The 21,663-nt window shown below is 38.1% G+C and overlaps 1 protein-coding gene across 15 annotated transcripts in view; it reads left to right on the forward strand.

Annotated features, from left to right (window-relative positions):
- LOC133225979 (collagen alpha-1(XI) chain) overlaps nt 1-21,663 on the forward strand; it is a 462,534-nt gene that overhangs the window by 312,957 nt on the left and 127,914 nt on the right. For 7 of the 15 annotated variants that reach the window (XM_061378994.1, XM_061378998.1, XM_061378995.1 and 4 more), the window contains exons 2-4: nt 7,243-7,410; nt 13,047-13,260; nt 15,701-15,863. The exons of the other annotated variants lie outside the window; for them this stretch is intronic. In XM_061378994.1, the coding sequence (XP_061234978.1) occupies nt 7,243-7,410; nt 13,047-13,260; nt 15,701-15,863 (545 nt within the window). The remainder of the gene's footprint in view (nt 1-7,242; nt 7,411-13,046; nt 13,261-15,700; nt 15,864-21,663) is intronic. 15 annotated transcript variants of the gene reach the window in all.

Consider the following 21,663-nt stretch of genomic DNA (forward strand, 5'->3'; position numbering starts at 1 on the left):
AGCTCCATTTTCAGTGTGTGTGAATGGCTTAATATTTACATACCGAGCCTTTGCATTACTGTTACTAGATGGATTTGAGTAAATCTATGCTATTGGAGTAAAACTACATGGAGAACTTCTTTGGATTTGGATCATTGCTGCAGTTGGTCATCAGCTAGAAGACTGTAGAAAAGCATATATTGTAAATCAGAACATTTCCATTAGTACAACATGATTAAAATAAGTAACTGCACAGTGTGGTTGTAGCTAAAAAGATAATATGTACATGTTACCCTTTTATCCAAAGTCATAGAATCATAGAATGGTTTGGGTTGGAAAGAACCTTAAAATCATCCAGTTCCAACCCCTGCTGTGGACAGGGATGCCTCACACTAGACCATAATCTTTGGTATCCTTGGCCAGACCCAGTTCAAAATCAAAATTCAGTTCAAATCAAAATGATTGCTGCTGGTGTAATTCTGAAAATAACATTGCTGCCATTAGGTGCACTGTCGATCCATCTTTTTTCTGTTCTGTGCGGTTTGCCTTTACAGGATCAGATGAGCTTTATCACAGCGCAGAATTTTAATGGTGGCTGCTGAAGCACAAGCAAGACATTTTATTGCCTGTTACTAAGTTAAGTTTGCCACGATTTCAGTTACAGACAAGTTGCATATTTTATAAACTAAAAAGGTATAATTAAACAGTATTCATCTAGTTATAATCTGCATTTAAATAAATCCAAATGTTCTCAACCAGATTTGACCATTCAGCTGCAAATTTTCTTGCATCTGATAAAACTTGTCCCTGTCTAGTAATGCATGTCCTTTTACCTTGGGTTATGTGGTCGTCTACAAGAAGCATTCCCAAAGAGAGATGTGGAAATGCTAAGGATTTATACTGAAAACTGAGGTCATCTTTTCTACAAGGAGACTTGATGTCACGTATTGAATAAGTCATCAGTCCAGTCTGCATCCAGTGGACTTCAGTTTCTGCATTATGTACAGTTTCTCAGTCTCTCGTTTCTGTGATACCATAACCTGTATCGTTATGGTACCTGGGAACCTCCTCCATAGATAATATCCATCAAGAGAAATGGAGAGCCATAACAGGGTCTAGCTCAAATGCATCTGGAAGTGGAGGAAGCAAGGCCTCTGATATTAAGTGCTGTTTATGGCATTGTATCAGAAAAGAAACTGCTGTGTTCACTTGCGTCCTAGGTTCAGCTGTAACAGTTACTTTTCTCCTTAGTAGCTGGTGCAGTGATGTGTTTCAACTTTAGTCTGAGAACAATGCTGGTAACACACTGATGTTTCTACCTGTTGCTCAGTAATGTTTAGTCTGCTCAATGACTTTTCGGTCTCATGCTCTGCCAGTGAGGAGGGGCACGGGAAGCTGGGAGGAAGCAGAGACAGGACACATGACCCAAACTAGCCAAAGGGGTATTCCGTAGCACAGCACATCATGCCCAGTTGTAGAAACTGGGGGGAGTTACGTGGGAGAGACAAATCGCAGCTCAGGTCGGGCTGGTTATCGATTGGTGAGTGGTGAGCGATAGCATTGTGCATCACTTGGGTTGTTTGTTTTCCCTTTTTAGTTTCATATTCTCTCCCTTTGTTATTTTGTTACTCTTAGCAGTAGTTTTGTGTTATACTTTAGTTATTTGACTGTTCTTACCTGAACCCGTGGGAGTTTAACTCCTCCAATTCTCCTCCCCATCCCACCAGGAGTGGGGGTAAGAAGGGAGTGAGTGAGTGAGTGACTGCGTGGTTCTGAGTTACCAACTGGGCTTAAACCATGACAACAAACTTCTAATTGACTCCAGAAAAAATCGTATTGAGCAATGGTAGTAGCTGTTAGGTATAAATGCATTATAAAGGCATCAGAATTTGATTCATGTGTCTAGTATCAATATCAGTATTAATAAGAATGATGCATCACAGATTTTAATTTCGGTTTGGAGATCATGAAATGAAATGAAAGCTTTGATGTTGTTTTTTTTTTTGCTGAGAATATATGATTGAAATGTCATCTAGATTTTTACGTGGGCTCTCTTCCAATCTAGAATTGCATTATATTTTTGAGAGATGTGGTTATTTATTCATTGACTAAAATGCATTGTTGTAGCCTTTAAAATAAATGTATCATTATATATTTAGGAAGTCTAGGCTTGAAAATGCTAACCAGAATTGGAAATCAGTTTTTATATGCATCTTCCTTCTCTCTAAACAGAAAACACATGTAATTTCCCTCATGTAATTGACTCCGGATAGTCTGTCCTAACCTAGCAGTGTAGAAGTGTGATCTGAGATCCAGTTTACAACTACTAAACTCCACTGATTTTTTTTAATTTTTAGCAGAGATAAGCTGACAGAAGTGGCTTTTTTTATTTTATTCTTTTTTAGTTAACATGCTTTTACATATATTTTAGTAACATTTAAATTAGCTTAGAAGATTTCATATTTCTGTCAATGCATTTGTTCTTTCCTCTAAGTTTAGTTCTGATGGAAGAAAGCTAAAGGGAAAGCAAAGGAAAAATAAACACGGCTTTGGAGCTATAGTTAATATGAAATGCTCTGGAACAAATGTTCCTATGCATACCACTATAAGTATGGAAAGCTCATTGAGTGGATGAGTACTTCAGTCATACCACAGTAATGAAGACCAGAATTTGGCTCTATTATTTTAAATATTGCAAAGTACAAGTTATTTCAGGTCTTGAGATGTTACACTACTTTTTTTTTTTTCTTTTTTGCTTTACCTTCTGTGATTTTCAAAACCAGTAAATTATGCTGGAGCTAAATGATTAACAGTTTGTTATCATCATAGAATCACAGAATGTGTGGTTTGGGTTGGAAAGGATCTTAAGATCACCCAGTTCCAACACCTGCAGTGGGCAGGTACACCTCACACTAGACCATGTCGCCCAAGCCCCTGTGTCCAACCTGATCTTGAACGCTGCCAGGGATGGAGCATTTACCGCTTCTTCCGGCAACCTGTGCCAGGGTCTCACTACCCTCACAGGAAAGAACTTCTTTAACCTGAACTTAACTGTTGCAGTTTAAACCCGTCACTCCTTGTCTTACCACTGCAGTCCCTTATGAAGAGTCCCTCTCCAGCATCCTTGTTGCCCCTCTTCAGATATTGGAAGCTGCTCTGTCATCTCCACGCAGCTTCTCTTCTCCAGGCTGAACAGCCCCAACTTCCTCAGCCTGTCAAAGAAAGAAAGATATCTTGAAAGATACTAGGACACTCAAGTTCCTTCCTCACACAGCTCTGTCTGCTAAAGAGATTTTTGAATATTTCTGTGCCATTCCAGAAATCCCAGCACTTCTAAACCTTTCTCTCTAGCTAGTACTGTATATTCTTTCAGTGGCAGTGAAATTTGTGGATGTCTCTCTTAACTTTTTTGATTTGAGGACAATGTATGCTGCTGAACTTTGCACTATAATATTTAGTGGGATTAATGGTCCTTGCAGTTGGTTCAATCAGTGGGAAGGTAGCACAGTGGGAACTTGCTTTTTGATTGTGGGAGAGCTCAGTTGGGCTTGCAGTGATGAACACAGGCTTCCTTTCAGAGGGTTATTTTGCAGCTTTGTAGGGCTTCCCTGCAGGAGGTGGCCTTCAAACAACAGTGCAGTGTGGTCATAACCACTGGCATGAAGGGACACACTTTTGGGGTCTGGATCTTGCATTTTGTCAAATTTGCCATGGCAAGCAGAGTTAAGTTTTCAAAGCTGAGTTTCATAAGGAGAATTAACTGCACCCCAAGATCAGGTGAACAGAACTGTTTGCATGAAGCTCATTTGTTGGTTATTTTGTTGCCATCTTAACTCTTAACACCAAATGGAAAGGATAGAAAAGCATTACATCATATATCATTAATCTGCAGTTTTGCTTGATTCTCTGATGAGAAAACTATCAAAGGGAATTAGACTAGAAGGTAAAATTACTTAGGCAAGCTGCTTTAGGCACTGTAAGAAAGTTCTTGGGAGAGACCCCAGATCTGTCAGTATATGGGCTATGGTATTGTCCCATATAAATACAAACTGTAATCTTAATTTTTGGACTATACAGACAGGCAAACTACATGGCCTTAGCACTGATGCTGTTTCTGGCTATTTCTTACCATTCCCAAAATCATGTGGGAGCAGGATGCTGGAGAAGAGGCAGTTTTCAGGAAGAACTGAAGCTCCCAGGATACAGTGACACTGAGCACTGCAGAACCTACAGAAACTGGCTGATGCTCTGTGGCATATTGAGAGCAACTCTGTCTAGTGGTTTCTGTAGAGATGCTGAGCAGGTCATTTGAACATGTGCTGTGAGCTCACCAAGGAACTTGAGCTAATGTCATGGCAGCCTGGTCAGAGCTACTGAATGCTTGCTCCAACTAGGTTTCCATAGCAAAAAGAGGGTGTTTCTGCAGAACCCCAGTATATGGTAGGTAATATATGCATGACATAGGAGGAGTGTAGGGGAGAAGTGCTTTACACAGTGAGGCCAGTTTTCATCTGGAAGGTGTTGGTAACAGCTGTGAGAAGATGTCCAACCCTGCTGCCTCCCAGCTGAAACATAGGATTGGCTGCATCCTAATCTGGGCATTTGATGAGAGTCAAGTCCAGGTTAAATAATGATACACACAAGAATGTTGCAAAAACATTTGTGAGGAAGAGGCAGAAACTCTTTTCATTTCACAGACTAAATAATAGATAGGTTTCTATCAAAAGCAAATTTTTGAAAAGTATATTAAATCTTTCACATTCCTGCCTGGTTTATCTGAAGATAATTTCTTCAACTTCTGAAGAATTTCTTTTTAACAATTGGTTGAAGTAGCTAAGAACTTAGCCACATTGTTTTTGGAGATGGATTAATTAATTTACTTGCGTAAATTACTTCATGCAGCTTTTAATTTCTAGAAGTTACGTTTCTGGAATTCCATGTAAACCTGCTAGTGTTTTTGCTGTTTACATTTTGTGAATCAGCATTTGTGGAAATAAATATCTCTGCACTATTAACAAAATGTTTGTTCTTACTGAATTTGTGGTGTGAAGATTGTCCTATTATTATTCTGTTTCTTATCTGGAAGGTTTTTAGCAGCAGAACTAGTAGGGAGTAATAAGTAATCGTGTTTATGGGTGAATAGTCTCCCAGTCAGCCAGGCAAAGAACAGCCATTATTCTAAAAAATAATGAAGAATCTGGTACAAATTATAGAAAAGAAAGGAAAAAGAATGTAACAGTGGTTGACTTATACAACAATTTGGAATTTTTACTGATATGGGTGTTCTAAAGTGACTGGTTCTTCATTGCTTTGCTGGTTCTGGTTATGATAGGTACTTCAAAAATAGCCGTTGCTTACCAGAAAAACAAGTGTGGCAGTTCTTTCAGTATGGGGGTAACTTTAGAACTGTGTGGAATCCCCATAGAAAATGTATTATGTCCATTAAAATTATTTAGTCAGTACTTAACAGAGATGTAAGATTAATGTTTCAGAATTTGCCCATTGTTGAAACTTCTGAGAATGTTTAAACATAATTTCTTGAATCTGCAGGGTATGTTGGTTTGAAATAAATTCATTGATTCAACATGGATTAGCTTGCAACAAACACTGGCTATTTGGTTTATATTTGGTATCAGCATCTGATGGAAAAAGGGAATGAGAAGTTGCATGTTGGGAGAAAAAAATAACGAAGCTCACAAACATTTTCTTGTAAATGTATTTTAAGACAAAAGAAGTTATGTGCATTCTAGGCTGACTGAGAAAACCTCAGATTTTGTTTTTAAAGATATACTTTAGGTATTCAAAAATAGGTTTAACTACAAAGTTGAGTTCTTCATATTTGGCAATGCCAGGAGATGAGTAGGGTGAGCTAGTTAAACTTGACTTTGTTCACATCTGTTATTGATACTAAAGTGACTTCTGAGATACTACAGTGATGAAAAAATAGTAACTGATGAAAAAATAGTAACGCTGCCTACAACTGTACAAATAGTAAGAAAAGAAGGTACAGATGTTTCCATCAGTGACCGTAAATAGAATATCACTTTGTGTTTTTGCTCTTTCACTTGTTTGCAGATAGTTGAATATTTGCATACAATGAATTTTGGGCCTAAAGCTGATGTTTTTTGACACATAAAATGAGTAATAGCAGAGGTATAGTTAATGCCATAGTGCAGATCAAAAACATAAAGAGGGGTCAGATTTACCAAACATTTCTCAGCTTTAACAGTGAAAATCGTGGAAAATTTTGTCTTTCCAGAAAAGTTTGGGCAACATGAAAACTGCAGAATAGTCCCAGTGAAAAAATTGTCTGTTGAAATTCTATTTCCACTAAAAAAATAAATTAGTGAAGCCATTATCTATAGGAAGTACGAGAATAAACACCTTAATTTTTTGTAAAAGGAAGGATAATGCAGTAGGCAAACTATGTTCTCTTACTGCCTCTGTTGAAGTGCTTCTCCGTTCAGTACTTGGCCCTTTTGCCATGGTGAATTACTATAGGTTAGGCTTTGTTGTTGGCATTACATATATATATATATATTTATGTAAATTGACCTTTTAATATATATATGTATAATCAATCTTGTATCAGTATGAGTACAATAGCAGATCTGGGTTTCAACTTTAAATTGAGCATAAATACAACCTGATTGTAGTTGGCCTCTAAAGTACAAAACAAGTCCATTTGAATTTTAACTTGGAAATACTGAAAGTCTTATTCAGTCTATTTGTTCCTTGCAGGCAAAGCAGGTACATTTTATTTTCTCTAACTGGGTGAGAAAAAAAATTATCTTCTTCTTACCACTTTGTATTGGCGAAAACAGCCACATGTAATCAGAATATATATTAATGTTAGCAACAATCAAGTTTCTGATAGCAGATTGTTAGTAGCTAAATGCTTTTGAAACTTTTGTGCAAACTTTTAAGATCAGTTCCACTTCTCAGAAATCACAGATTAAAATAATATTATGTAAATTTCAGTCGCCAAGATTCTCTGCTTTTGGGAAACAGAGATTTTCAGTGTTTGGTCAAGTAGTTTGAAAATCTGATCGTAACAGTTAAATAGGATGGGATAAACTCTCATATATTTAAACAATCCTGTTAAATTAATATTCTAGCATAGAAGTAATCTTCAATAAATCAGAATAGGATCTAGCTACTGCTGGGATTAAACATATGCTTTTGCAGTGAAATTTATATCCTTTTTGGAGGTTGAATACTGTAGAGATGCAAGATGAGTAATTTTTTTTTTCTCTTTGTCAGCTGAGCCTGTTGATGTGCTGAAAGCGTTAGAATTTCACAATTTACCAGAAGGAGTATCAAGAACATCAGGATTTTGCACACACAGAAGGGATTCAAAAGGATCGGATGTAGCCTACAGAGTTTCAAAAACTGCACAGCTGAGTGCCCCAACAAAGCAGCTGTACCCAGGTAAGATTGTCAGAAAGCTATTACTTTGGTGAATTGTCTTACTGCCTGTGTTTTTATGGTATCTAAAGCACAGCATATAGTTTGTCATCAGTACCACAAAAACATTTCTGTTATCCGTTGAGTTGAGCATGTGAGTGACAGGACGTGCTCTTTATCTGCTGAGTGAATCTGGTTTTATTGGCTTCGGTTATAAATCTTCATCAGTTTCTGTGTCACTGGCAGAACTGGCCTGGAAGTCGTATTACCTGTTCTTTCATGATGATCTGATGGAAAGCTTATTCGGTGGCTTTGACAAGTTTCCTGCAGTTGTAGTAGTCCATTTGAAAGCAGTATTTCCTGGAGTAGTGCTGTGGTGGCAGGAATGTGTTGTGGTTGGCCATTGCAAAATCATTCCCAAAAGTGCCATCTGTTAAGAATTACCTAAAAGCATCTGGGTATTTGGGGGACTAAACAAGGCTAGTTGTGGATAGCAGGTAATGTGATTCCGTGTTTTCTCAAATTTCTCTAAAATTAAATAATCACACTTTGGAAAATATTCCTTGGATATTGAGGGGATACTTCTGTTATTTTGCTACCACTTACCACTTGACCCAGATCGTTGGAGAAAATGATAATAAGAATATTAAAAAAAACCAAAATCTTGGAACACTTAATTTTTCTGCTATGATAAATCATATAGAATTTGAATAAGTCAGCCTACAAACATACAAGGAAGATACTGGGGAAGAAAAATACTTTCTTTTTGTCTTTCAAAGTAGAAATCATACAGCTATTGTCCCAGATTTCTAAAAGGGGAAAATGTACATTATTTTGTAGTAATATAAAGACAGACTATATTAAGACAGACTAGGAATAATGTGGGCCCTTTTCAGAAGGAAACAGGAAAACTGGCTACCCTGGATTTGGAGAAGGATGGGGTTCTTAATGAATTCTTTGCCTCAGTCTTTACTGGCAAGTGCTCTGACCATGCCACTCAAGTCTTGGAAGGCAGATGCAGTGACTCTGAGAATGAAGACCCTAGGGCCACTTGCAGGAGAGGAGCTGGCAAATGAAGTTGCTAAGCCACTTTGCATCATATTTGAAAAATCACGGCAGTCAGGTGAAGTTCCCGACGATTGGAAAAAGCGTAATATAACCCCAATTTTCAAGAAGGGGAAAATGGGAGTACCCCGGGAATTACAGACCAGTCAGTCTCACCTCTGTGCCTGGCAAAATCTTGGAGCAGATTCTCCTGGAAACAACGAGGTGTTTGGTGACAGCCATCATGGCTTCACTAAAGGCCATGCTTCCTGACCAATTTGTTGGCCTTCTATGATGGAGCTACAGAACTGACAGATAGGGGCAAAGCAGTTGACATTGTCTACCTGGACTTATGCAAAGCATTCAACACTGTCCCGCATGACATCCTTGTCTCTCAAATGGAGGGACATCAATTTGATGGATGGACCAGTCTGTGGATAAAGAACTGGCTGGATGGCCACACGCAAAAACCTGTCAACAGCTCAATGTCCGGCTGGAGACCAGTAACGAGTGGTGTCCCTCAGGGATCGGTGTTGGGACTGATCTTGTTCAACATCTTTGTCAATGACATGGACAGTGGGATTGGGGTGCCTTCAGCATGTTTGTGATGGCACAAAGCTGTGTGGTGCAGTTAACATGCTGGTGGGAAGGGAGGGCTTCCAGAGGGACCTTGACACACTTGAGAGCTGGCCAGTGTCAACCTCATAAATTTCAACAAAGTGAAGTGCAAGGGCCTACACCTGGGTTGGGGCAGTCCCAGGCACAGCTACAGGCTGGGCAGAGAAGAGATTCAGAGCAGCCCTGAGAAGGACTTGTGGGGGTTGGTTGAAGAGAAAATGAGCATGAGCCAGCTTCAGTGTGTGCGTGCAGCCCAGAAACCACCCGTGTGCTGGGCTGCATCAACAGGAGCATGACCAGCAGGTCGAAGGAGGTGATCCTGCCCCTCTACTCTACTCTGGTTTAGTGGGAGGTGTTGCAGGGTGGTTGGAACGAGATGATCTTAAAAGTCCTTTCCAACCCTAACTATTCTATGATTGTATAATATTTTAACGCAATTTCAGCTTAGTTGCTGTTGTGATTTAAGCCCAGCCTGTCACTCAGAAGCCATGCAGCTCTTCGCTCACTCCCCTCCCTTCCTCCCCCTGCTCCTGGAAGGATGGGGAGGAGAATCGAAAGAATGTAACTCCCATGGGTTTAGGTAAGAACAGTCCAGTAACTAAGGTATAATACAAACCACTACTGCTGCCACCAATAATAGTAATGATAAGGGAAATAGCAAGGGAAGAGAATACAACCGCTCACCACTCGCTGACAGATACCCAGCCCAACCAAGCAGTGATCTCCCCCTTCCGGGTAACTGCCCTTAGTTTATATAGTGAGCATGCTGTGGTATGGAATACCTCTTTGGCTAGTTGGGGTCAGGTGTCCTGTCTCTGCTTCCTCCCAGCTTCCCTTCCTCCTTGGCAGAGCATGAGACTCTGAAAGTCCTTGGACAGAGTAAACATTACTGAGCAATTTCTTGTAACATGGGTGTTATCAGCGATGTTCCTAGGATGAAAGTCAAAAACACAGCACTGCACCAGCTACTGAGAAGGATAAAAATGACTGCTACTGCTGAACACAGGACAGTTGCATATAGTTAACAGAGCTGTCCGACTGAAAATGTTATTCACTGAATGGCACGTTGCAGTCTACAGTTTCTTCCTGATGTTAGTGTGACTGTGTGTATAATTAATTACTGCTTTACCTAAGTAAGGTGAGCAGAATACCAGCTGTTCTTTCTTTAAAAAAACGCAAGAATGATCCATGGTATTGAAAGACTGCCCAAATTGCACAGTGTATTAAAGTTGGCTCCTTTATATTCTGAGTTTTACAATGGGTGTCATTGAAACCAAGTGGGCAACAAAAAATTTTAAAAATAAGCATTCAAGTACAGCTGGACATAAGATTAAACTGCCTTGGAATTATTGATACTTTTTAAAGTTCAGAATAGTGCAAGCATCTTCTGCTGAAATCAAAGCCTGAGAGTCTAGAGCTGGAAGTCTGGGAGTGTGGATTGACTCAAATTGTAGAATAGAGGAGATCTGGCAGCTGAAGTAATAACTGTTCATATGATTCTTGAATGCCAGAACAAGTAGTACCTCGTGTTGCTGGCTGCCATCTAAATTTCTATAGCCTTTGAATGCCTTAATTTAGGTACTCTTCTGAAATGCTTTCAGTTTCTGCTTTACAATTGGAATGAGTTTGCTTGATTTTACCAGTTTGCTGCAACAATTTAGTGGGCAGGAGACAAAAAACGCTGCTCATGTGGTATAAAAAGAACCCATCAGAAAACTTCATTTAATGCAGGAAAATGTCATGCTAACCTCTACCGCAGTAAAGAATCGAGAAACAGTTTTTTGGTTATGGTCGTTACTTCTTTTTGAATCTTGCAGAACAGGCATCATCTCCCCACCACAAGAAACCCTTCTTTTCTTTCTGGGCTTATTCTTAAAGATACTTGAGTGATCATGTTGCTTGTTCTTACTGCTCTATACGAGTGGAAGGACTAAGAAAAGATAGCTAAGATAAGACCAAGTGGTGAGAGATCATTTTAGCTAAACAATACAGGTTGTAATGCATCCTTTGCTTGCTTTCATCTAGCTCCTATAACTCAGGAAGTATAGGTATTCTTTTAGCCACTGTAGCTCAAAGCGAGCTTTGAATCCCAAAAGCTGGGAGCATCAATACAACCATCTTTTAAAAATGGATCTAATAATATTTATTAGCTTCCCAGATTTTACTGATTGGAAGGCCTTTTATGATTAGAAAAATAACTGCTTAGTTTTTTGTTGTGCTGTTTGTTTATGCGCTGTTAGTTATCTTTTACAAAAGCATATAGGAATGACAGGAATGACAACTCATATATACATATATATATATACACACAAAGATTTTTCTAGCAATTTTGCTTCAAATTGTTATTTTTTGTAATTGTTTAAATACAACCATACCAATAAACAAGAAATTTGAAAGTAGTTGAAAAGACTTTGATAACTATTCCAGGTATGTGTCCAAGAACTCTCTTTCTCTCTATATATATATACACGTAGAAATTCATAAGGTTTTATATGTTAGAATGTGATTAATTTTTTACTTTTAAAATCATGTTTGGAGGAAATTTACGTATATTACACCTACACTGTGTAATTATAAAACCTTTGGGAATATAGTTATAGCAGTGATAACAGGAACTACTGAACTAAGGCACATGAATAATTTTTGGTCACCTTTCTTAGAAAGTTCAGAGGGTTCTTTTTCATAGGATATTATCTGTTTGAAGAGCACATGTCCAGACTAGCTGAATTTCTATCACCTGCATTAAGCATTTTCAACATATTTTTCAGCTTAACAGTGCAGACAGTGCTTTTCAATTAATTTCTTTGGCCTTAGTTGACAGTCATCTTTTCTCTTTCTTTTCCTCTTACTGTCATGTTTACTCAGATGATAAAAGGTATACAGTTTAATTTAAACTGTAAACTAGCAGCATTGCTTTTGTCATTAAAAAGCTTGACCAAAGGCACACCAGAGTAAATTAAATTCTTTCCATATATTTAGTTCTGATCCTTCAAAATAAGATGTCAAGACAAGCCCTAAAGTGGGCTGTTGTTACTACAGTGTTTCAACAACCTTTGCAAAAAAGTTAAAAACGATGGTAGAAAGCACATAAACCAATATTGCAGCAGACAGTATAGTAAGTGTAAGGCTAGGGATTTTGTGTTTTAGAAGAGTAGCATGTCATTTAAAGAGCAATGAAGATTTTATGCATTCTGTTTTCATACTGTATATTAAGAGTTAATGCCATCAATAGCTTGTCTTCACAGAATAAGTTAGATTCCTGACAATTTTCCCACAAGACTTGTCTTGGAAACAATTTTCTCCACTGGAAGAAGTAATTCCTAAATCAGCTTTTGAAGTAAAAATCTTACATACTTTCATTTATTACAAAAATAGAACATGTTATTTTATTAAAACTTACTATATTATTAAAATGTTTAAGAATATTTTACTCACTTTAATGCACACAGAATTACAGTTGTATTAATTGCCAACATTATGAGTAGATGCTTATCCCTCTTATTTCTTGCATGTCAACTTGCAGCTGAAGCCCACGCCGCACGGTGCCAATGCATATTCTGAATTTTAGAATCTCAGTCTTACACTTCATTGGTTATTAAGCCCAATAGACTTTCACATCAAGTGAAATGCAGATTTAGCACCACATTCAACAGGAGCAGTCTTGAGTTCAAACCTCAGTTCTTCCTTTATGAGAAAGCTATATCCACTTTCAATTGTGTTTAGTTGTAAAGTTTGAAACAACAATTGATACATAATTGCTATTTCAAAGAGAAAGCATTAGGGAATCAATGAAAATGAAATGTTCTTTGATTTTGCCTAAATCTGCTACTAAATAAAGCTAGTTATGTGTTTTTTTCAATGTTTATGTTTTTCATTTTTGAGAATTAAAAACCCCACAGCAGTTTGCATGAGAGATCCTCTGTGCTTATAGAAAAATGCACATATTTAAAGAGTGCTTTTTTTTCTGAATTTGTAACTGTATATTACTTTATTTACAGGGGGAGACTTTCCAGAAGATTTTTCAATATTAATGACAGTAAAACCTAAAAAGGGGATCCAGTCCTTCCTTCTGTCTGTCTACAATGAGCAAGGAATTCAGCAAGTAGGTGTTGAAGTTGGTAGATCCCCTGTCTTCCTATTTGAAGACCAAAACGGAAAACCTGCCCCAGAAGACTATCCGCTTTTCAGGACTGTCAACATTGCTGATGGCAAGTAAGTGTAAAATTTTAAGATGAAAAATTCTACCACAGACCACTGTGTAGGTGATTATGGTCTTTACAAACAGTTATCTGAAATATTGAAATAAATCATTAATGCTGTTTCCAGCTAGTTGGACTGCTGTGGTACAAAATCAGAGAACCTTTGCAGCAGAATACAGTTCCAGCTTCCGATGGTGTATACATCTACAAATAAAGCCAAACCACTGTACTATTTGCCATTTCTGTAAATCAAGAGTGAAGAAATGATCATAGAAGATAAAATCACCAGAGCTAAACCTATGAAGATTCTTCTTGTGCAATACAGAAAGAAACTGTTTTCAAAACAACTCAAGGGATTGTCTCACTAGGAGGGCTTACTTGTCCATTTAAAGGTGAGAGGAAGAGTGAAAACAAGAGAGCATAAAATTTCTCTTACCCTGAACCAAAACAGCAGATAAATAAGATGGTTTGAAATGGCTATATATAAGGAAGTGAGGGAAGGATAAGATGGACAGTTAATCTTTGCTGCAAGGACTTACACTGTGCCTTCCGTAAAGGCAATTAATCTCAAACACCTATTGTGTTATTAATGCAGTTGTTAATTTTTTTGTACCTACTTCCCTTTGTAAACAAGCAGCCATTCTCTGGGAATGTCATTCTGGTGCTTGTAAATGAACATTTGCTCTTTTAAAGTCTTTCTACTCATTGTGTTGCAGTCCAGGAGGAGCAGCCAGAGTTTTCAGAGACACACAGAAAGAAATGTTATTAAAGCAAAATAAAAAGAGAAAAAAATATCAGGAGAGAAGGAAGGGTGGGAATTCATCTATAATGATATATGTTTGTAAAGCAGTAAAGGATGAAAAAGAGGAAAAAAAGTAATTGTCTTCTAGCCTTTGTATTACCAGAAAATGGAATTGTGCCATGAAACCTAAACCTGATGCATTTCTGTAGCAGAAGCAGTGATAAAACAAAGTAGCAGACTTTTTTGTTGTTGGCTTCATCTGAATAACAATGCTTTGACATGGAATTCAGAATTTTACCAAAAATGTTGATAAACTGATAAAAAATGAAGAAATCAACATGAATTTGGTTTGATATAACTTCCTGCAGTGAGACTATACAACTTCAAAGTCAACTGGAATCAGTCATGTGCACAGTGAGCTGTGATTTCATGCTTTCAGCTTCTACATGTTTTCAAAATATAGAGTGACAATTTTCATCTGACTCAGCTATTTTATGAGGGATCTAGGACAACAATCTTCGTCTCAAAATGAGATATATTTAAGAAGTGTAAAGAGAGTAATGTGCCTGAGGATGCATGGACAGTTTGCTTTTATAATGATAATGTTTAACTGTGTTCCAGAGAAAACATGGAATTATAGTTCTGGCTCAGGGATACTGTTTAGCAGTCAGATTTCATTAGCTTCAAGGTGTTTCTTTTGATATACAGGGCTCTTTAAAGCAGTGATCTAAGCTGTCTCTCTGATGTAGAGAATCATAGTGCCACCAATGCCAACTGAAATAATTTGATTCCAGCCTTCTTCTTACCATAATATGACATTCTTTGATATTTTTTGCCCTGGTGTGTCAAAGATTCTTTCATGTTTTGCTCCCTAGTAGATTGCAGGGTGGCTTGTTCTTGCTATTTCATATTTCAAGTTGTCAGAGAAGCTCGCTAAATTAATGTGGTTTGTCATGATAATAAATTCTTATAAAGAGCATAGCATAGTTGGGCAAACTATGTAAAAAACTTTGTTCTCAGATGTCTTTAAAATAAAATCATTTGTCAGTGTTCTAAATCGCCTCATTCACTGTTGCAGGAGTAGTGGCAAGGATTTTGTAAGTATGTGTATCTGGAGAAGTATATGTGTTGAAACTGTCGTACATCTTTGAAAAATGCCTATAGCTATGGGATACATTCAAATAAGCAAAAGAACATGGTAATAATTTGGTGATTGATCACAGAAAACAAATATTAAAATGCAAATAACAAAGACTAAGGTGCTAGATTAAATATATTAGCACAAGTGATTCCTCAAGTAATTTGAACAATCAAGCACATTCATAAACAACAAATCTGGTGTCAGATGCTCAATCTAATTAAATGTAAACAGTTCATTTGCTCCTAATTTGAGTTTACAAATGTTTTCTGGGTAAAGCTTCAGAGAAGCTTGAACTTCATCTTATACGGGATATTCACAATGAGCTATGGCTCAAACTCCTTTATACTAAGGACAGAACTTTTGTACTGTTCTTTTGTACTAAGTGACAGAAGTTATACAGTAAATAGATAAAACATCGTTTTCATTTGTGTATGTATGAAAGGAGGAAATGGAGGCATTAAAATTCTGTGACTTGATTGATGCACAATCTACAATAAACTGTTCAGTAAGAATACAATGACCTATTAAAATCAGAGATTACAGTAGAATTGTTTGGGTTGTTTTTAATAGGTGGCATCGAGTAGCTATTAGTGTGGAGAAGAAAAGCGTTACGATGATTGTTGACTGTAACAAAAAATCTACAAAACCACTTGAAAGAAGTGACAAAACGGTTGTGGACACCAATGGCATCACTGTCTTTGGAACCAGGATTTTGGATGAAGAAGTTTTTGAGGTAAAAATCTGTACTGAGCAAATGGAGTTGAGCGATCTTGTGTTGAGTGAAATGTTTAATGAAAATCAGAATGTTTGAGGGTGGGGGTTTTTTTCTTGTTTTTCTTTTTTCTTTTTTTTTTGGGGGGGGGAGGGGGTGAGGGGCAAAAGCTGGTATAGTGTAGAAGCTTTGATTTATAGAACCTGGTAGGATAGGATGAAATGAAAGAAAAGTAAACCAAGGAAGTGTCTCTGTTATTGGAAGACACAACACATTTTTCTGACCTTCAGATTGCTGTTTCTGGAAGAGGCTTGCATGTTTTTCTTCTTTCTGCCTAATACTGAGGTACCTGAGATACTTAGGAGAATTATTCTGGAAAAGTTGAGTAATACGATACTGAATCATTTTACTTCTGTCTCTTAAACATTTACAGATACTCGTGCATGTTAACAGTATCTGAGAGAGGGGGAGAAGGACCTGGAAAGTTTTGTGTGTAATGTGAATCCATTATATTGTTTATCCCACTTACTACTCTTTCCAGTAACTGGAACATACTTTGGCAATAAGGACATATATGTTTCCATCATTTACTGGCCAAAAAGTACATATAGGAAGGGTAAAATGCCTCTAAGGAAGTATGTGACTGCCAATCATGAGGCCTGTCTGGGTAGAATCCTTATGTCAACGATTATTTTTACAGACTAATAATGAAGCTTCTCTAAATATTCAATATTGAGTTTCTTCTAGGATATTGTTATACAACAGTCAAAACAGTCAAATTTAAGTTAAAGCTGAAAAATAAGAAAATACAGATCAGTAGTTAGCTTACTTCATATACAGAACATCTGTGCCCCATAAACATCCAGGGTTGTAATCCTATCTTTAAGCAGAGTATATCCTTGAGAAGCAGCGTGGGTATCAAGAGAGGAAATATGAATTCTGAGTGTTAGCACTGTGGCTTTGTTATCTTTCATATCCATGGTCATGATGAGCCTTTTGAATGGGGAAATTTCTGGCATGATTAAATGGATTGACTAGTGTGTTGTGTGATATTCACAGCCTAATTTACTTGTGGTCCCCAATAGAGCTTGCATATCTGAGGGAAGTTATTTTCCATTTGAAGGTGAATTCCAGAGTTGCCTCATCTCAGGTGTGACAAGGATTTTTGTCTCCACTTGGGATAATTACTTTCAATTTTCCCTTGTATTTCTTTCGTAGGTCAGAAACCAAGTCCCACAATACGTATGTTTGTCAAAATATGTGCAGTGTTCGTATGCATAAGTAAAAATAATTTAGCAAAAACCTCAAAAAAAGTAGATAAACTGGGATTTTGTTAGTGTTTTGGAAGTGATTTTAGATTCTAATAGAAACTAAGGCAACAGGCCCTGGTTTGTTCTTGCAAAGTTTGTAACCATTTTAAAAGTTGTCTTAGAAGGAACTGTGCAATAACTAAACATTAACATTTAGTTTGTTTTAGTCAGTGCAATTGCTAAAGAAAAAGCCTTGTCTGGAGTTTCAGAGGTGCTGAAATGATTATACTGAGCTGTTTGAAAATAAGCGTAGTGGCTGATGAAAATCCTCAGAAAGAAATTTTGTTAAAGAGCAATTTAAGTCCATTCGCATGGGAATACAGAGGGAGCATAGGCTAAGGAGTGAATAAAATGATAGCTCTGGAGATTTCCTGCTATGTCATTCTTCTGTCACAAAAGTTATTAGCCCCTGAGAAAGAAAGATGAAACTTCGAGTCATTAGAAGAGTAACTATTTATGGAGAAATAATTCCAGTTCTAGCAGTTCCTCCTCAGGGATAGTTTCCTGGATCCATCCATTTTGCAGTTGTATATACAATTCTCTCTGCCCTTTCAAGCCCTATAGAGGAGAAGAGATGAGGTGTGGTAGAATGCAAGTATTTTTTGGTTAGCAACTGTTGGAAGAGTCAGTAAGGTTGCTTAACAAGTTGATATTGGTACTAAAAATCAGATTTACCAGATTGATTGAAGAAACTCTCAAAATAACCCTATATTCAATTATGTGAAGTCAACAGACATGAAGATATAACGTTGCTAGAATGAGTATAACTTTGCTAGAACTTGCTAGAATGACTTAAATAAAAATACTTTGTGGGGTTTTGTCATATGTTGAAGAACATAAAAAGAAGCTAGTGATTCTCTGTCAATTTTTTTTTCTGAAATCTACATTGATGTGGCAAGTCAGTGCTTCAGTTCCAGCTGAGACACCCTAAGAAGAAAGATGGCTTTTGACTTGGAAAAGAAATAATAAATTGTGCAGCTCTGTGTGAAGTCCGTTTACAGGCTACATCTGAACACTCTGCACTAAACACAGCAACATTTCTATCATTTGTAACATCGCTGTACATTTCTCTATTCCTTCAGTGATTAGATTAGATTACTTAACTGATTGCCCCCTTTTCTCTTGCTTTGTTCAGAGAAATTGGTTATGTTATTGTAAGGATGTTCTTGTAATGCCTGGGGGTTTAGATTTAGTCTGAAGTCTCTTAAATTAGCTTACAATGTTTTCTGTTAGAATAGGTTTCTAGTTTGTCTTTTGCTGTACAGCCACCATGGGTATCTTTGCATTTATGCTGACTTATTTGAATCTTTAGCTAGAAATGTGCATGTTGAAATTATGATGTCCCTCAAAGCTTACACGAAGTACTGTGCTGTATGTGATTTTAATGCTATGTGTCCTTCAAAGTCTAGCCAAGCCAAACATAATCTAATTCTTTTTGAGTGTGCCTGATGTTTCTCTACTCCCTAAACAGCATTCTTTTTCTTTCATTCACAAGATTTTATCCATCCTTTATTTACTGCTGGTAGAGTTTGGGGGCTGTTCCCTGAAATTTGCCTTGTGCTTGAGAGTCCTCTGGTTGTGCCTTAAATGTTCTGTTTATTTCATTCACGGTAGTACAGAGTGATGTTTGGTGTTCCGAGGCTGTCCTTGGTAATGTTATGAACCCTGATTCTCTTGAGACTGCAACAGGCATTAAAGAAACAGATAGCAAAATGTGTCTTATTCTATGTGCAAGGAATTCCAGAAATGATCTTATTGAGCCATGACATAAAATTTAAATATTCAATGTTAAATATTTAAGACATAAAATCAGTTGTTCTGTCTGTGAGAGAATTTCCATGTGACATTAGTACCTTTATTAGCTTAAATGTAAGAAGCACATAAAAATACCCGAGTGTATAGTGTCCTGTTGGAATTCGCAGCACAGACTGTCAGAAGGATTAATATTGTATCCATGCATCACTTGAGCTGTTTTATCTTGGGTAATAATGATGGTTTTAGTCATAATAAGCCAGTGATTTGATCACAGGAACTGTGGAGCACTCTTCAGGCTCCTCAAACTGAATGCAAATTCAAAATGTGGAAAAAAATGTACCTGTAGTAACCATAATCACAGAATCATAGAGCAGTGGCTTTGAACACCACCAGGGATGGAGCATTCACAACCTCCTTGGGCAACCCATTCCAGTGCCTCACCACCCTTACAGTAAAGAACTTCCTTATATCCAGTCTTAACGTCCCCTGTTTAAGTTTTAACCCATTACCCCTTGTCCTATCACTACAGTCCCTAGTGAATAGCCCATCCCCAGCATCCCTATAACCCCCCTTCAGATACTGGAAGACTGCTATGAGGTCTTCACGCAGCCTTCTCTTCTCCAAGCTGGACAGCCCATTTTCTTAGACTGTCCTCATACGGGAGGTGCTCCAGTCCCCTGATCATCCTCGTGGCCCTCCTCTGGACTTGTTCCAACAGTTCCATGTCCTTTTTATGTTGAGGAAACCTGAACTGCACACGATACTCCAAGTGAGGTCTCACAAGAGCAGAGTAGAGGAGTAGGATCATCTCCTTCTACCTGCTGGTCATGCTCCTGTTGATGCAGGCCAGGATACGGTTGGCTTTCTGGGGTGCGAGTGCACACTGAAACTGGCTCATGTTCATTTTATCATCGACCAGCACCCCCAGTCCTTCTCCACAGGGCTGCTCTGAACCTCTTCTCTGCCCAACCTGTAGCTGTGCCTGGGATTGCTCTGACCCAGGTGTAGGACCTTGCACTTGGCACGGTTAGACTTCTTAAGGTTGACATCAGCCCACCTCACAAGCGTGTCCAGGTCCCTCTGGATGGCATTCCTTCCCTCCAGCGTATCAACCAAACCACACAGCTTGGTGTCATCGGCAAACTTGCTGAGGGCGCACTCAATCCCACTGTCCATGTCAGCGACAAAGATGCTGAACAAAACTGGTCCCAGCACCGATCCCTGAGGGACACCACTCGTTACTGGTCTCCAGCCGGACACTGAGCCATTGACCACAACTCTTTGTGTGCAGCCATCCAGCCACATCTTCATCCACCAAGTGGTCCACCTCTCAAAATTGATGTCTCTCCAATTTAGAGACAAGGATGTCGTCTGGGACAGTGTCGAACGCTTTGCACAAGTCCAGGTAGATGACATCAACTGCTCTACCGCTGTCCATCAGTTCTGTATCCCCATCATAGAAGGCCACCAAATTGGTCAGGCAGGATTTCCCCTTAGTGAAGCCATGCTGGCTGTTACCAAGCACCTTGTTGTTTTTCATGTGCCTTAACATGCCTTCCAGGAGAATCTGCTCCAAGATTTTGCCAGGCACAGAGGTGAGACTGACTGGTCTGTAATTCCCCGGGTCATCCATTTTCCCCTTCTTGAAAATGGGGGTTATATTTCCCTTTTTCCAGTCATCGGGAGCTTCACCTGACTGCTATGATTTTTCAAATATGATGGCCAGCAGCTTAGCAACTTCATTCGCCTGCTCCTTCAGGACCTGCGGATGGATTTCATCAGGTCCCATGGACTTGTGCACGTTCAGGTTTTTGAGATGGTCTCGAACCACATCCTCTCCTGCAGTGGGCCCAGGGTCCTCATTCTCACAGTCCCTGCATCTGCCTTCCAAAACTTGGGTGGTGTGGTCAGAGCATTTGCCTAAATGAAACTTTCATTTGCTATAACGGAACCTTAGGCTTCAGTGATCTACTGCTTGAAGGTGCCAGGGTTTCTTCTGGTCCTGAACACATTAATACAGCATAACACAACTTTACAAAAACGAGTTGCATCATTAAGGTGATTCACTCCTGTTGAAAGCAGAAGGTAGGACTGCCATAATCAGTGCTGTAAACCTAATTTAGATACATCATATGTTCCTCATATGTTCCTGTTCCTTTAGGGTACATCTGAACACCTATGAATTCCTGCATACACACGAGTCAGAAATAGATATTATTAACGTGACATTATTCTGACCTCCTGACAACTTCATTGTATCTTTGAAAAAAAAAATTACTTCTTCAGTCATATTGCTCTAATATAGTCATGTGAAAAATTCATTTAGAAGCCTCAGAACAAGTACTGCTCGTGTGAGGAGTATAGTCACATTTATTTTAAAAGTGTTAAATCACAGTGGGTCAAATAAGCTTCTTTGTTTCTAACTCTTATTTTAATTTTGTCATGCAACAATACAAATGAAATTCTTGGCTATTTCTTTTTTTTTTCTTTTCTTTTCCTCTTCTGTTCTTAATATTAACTACTGTTTTCTAGGCCCACCTTTGTCTGTCGCTAACACAAGAATATGTGTTATATATATATATATATATATATTAGGAGACCTTCAGTTACACTGCTAAACACTCACTCACTGAAGTGGATCTATTGATATCAGTGGGACTAATTTGTAAATGCTTGTTTATGAAAGACTGACCCAGTATATCTCAAATTTTCTCATATCTCATTTTAAATTAAGCTCTTCTGTGCTTTCAAATGCA

Source organism: Neopsephotus bourkii, unplaced genomic scaffold (genome assembly GCF_033783945.1).
Source record: "Neopsephotus bourkii isolate Nb327-2 ecotype Australia unplaced genomic scaffold, CSIRO-AGI_Nbou_v1 NB_1768, whole genome shotgun sequence".
Lineage (NCBI taxonomy): Eukaryota > Metazoa > Chordata > Aves > Psittaciformes > Psittacidae > Neopsephotus > Neopsephotus bourkii.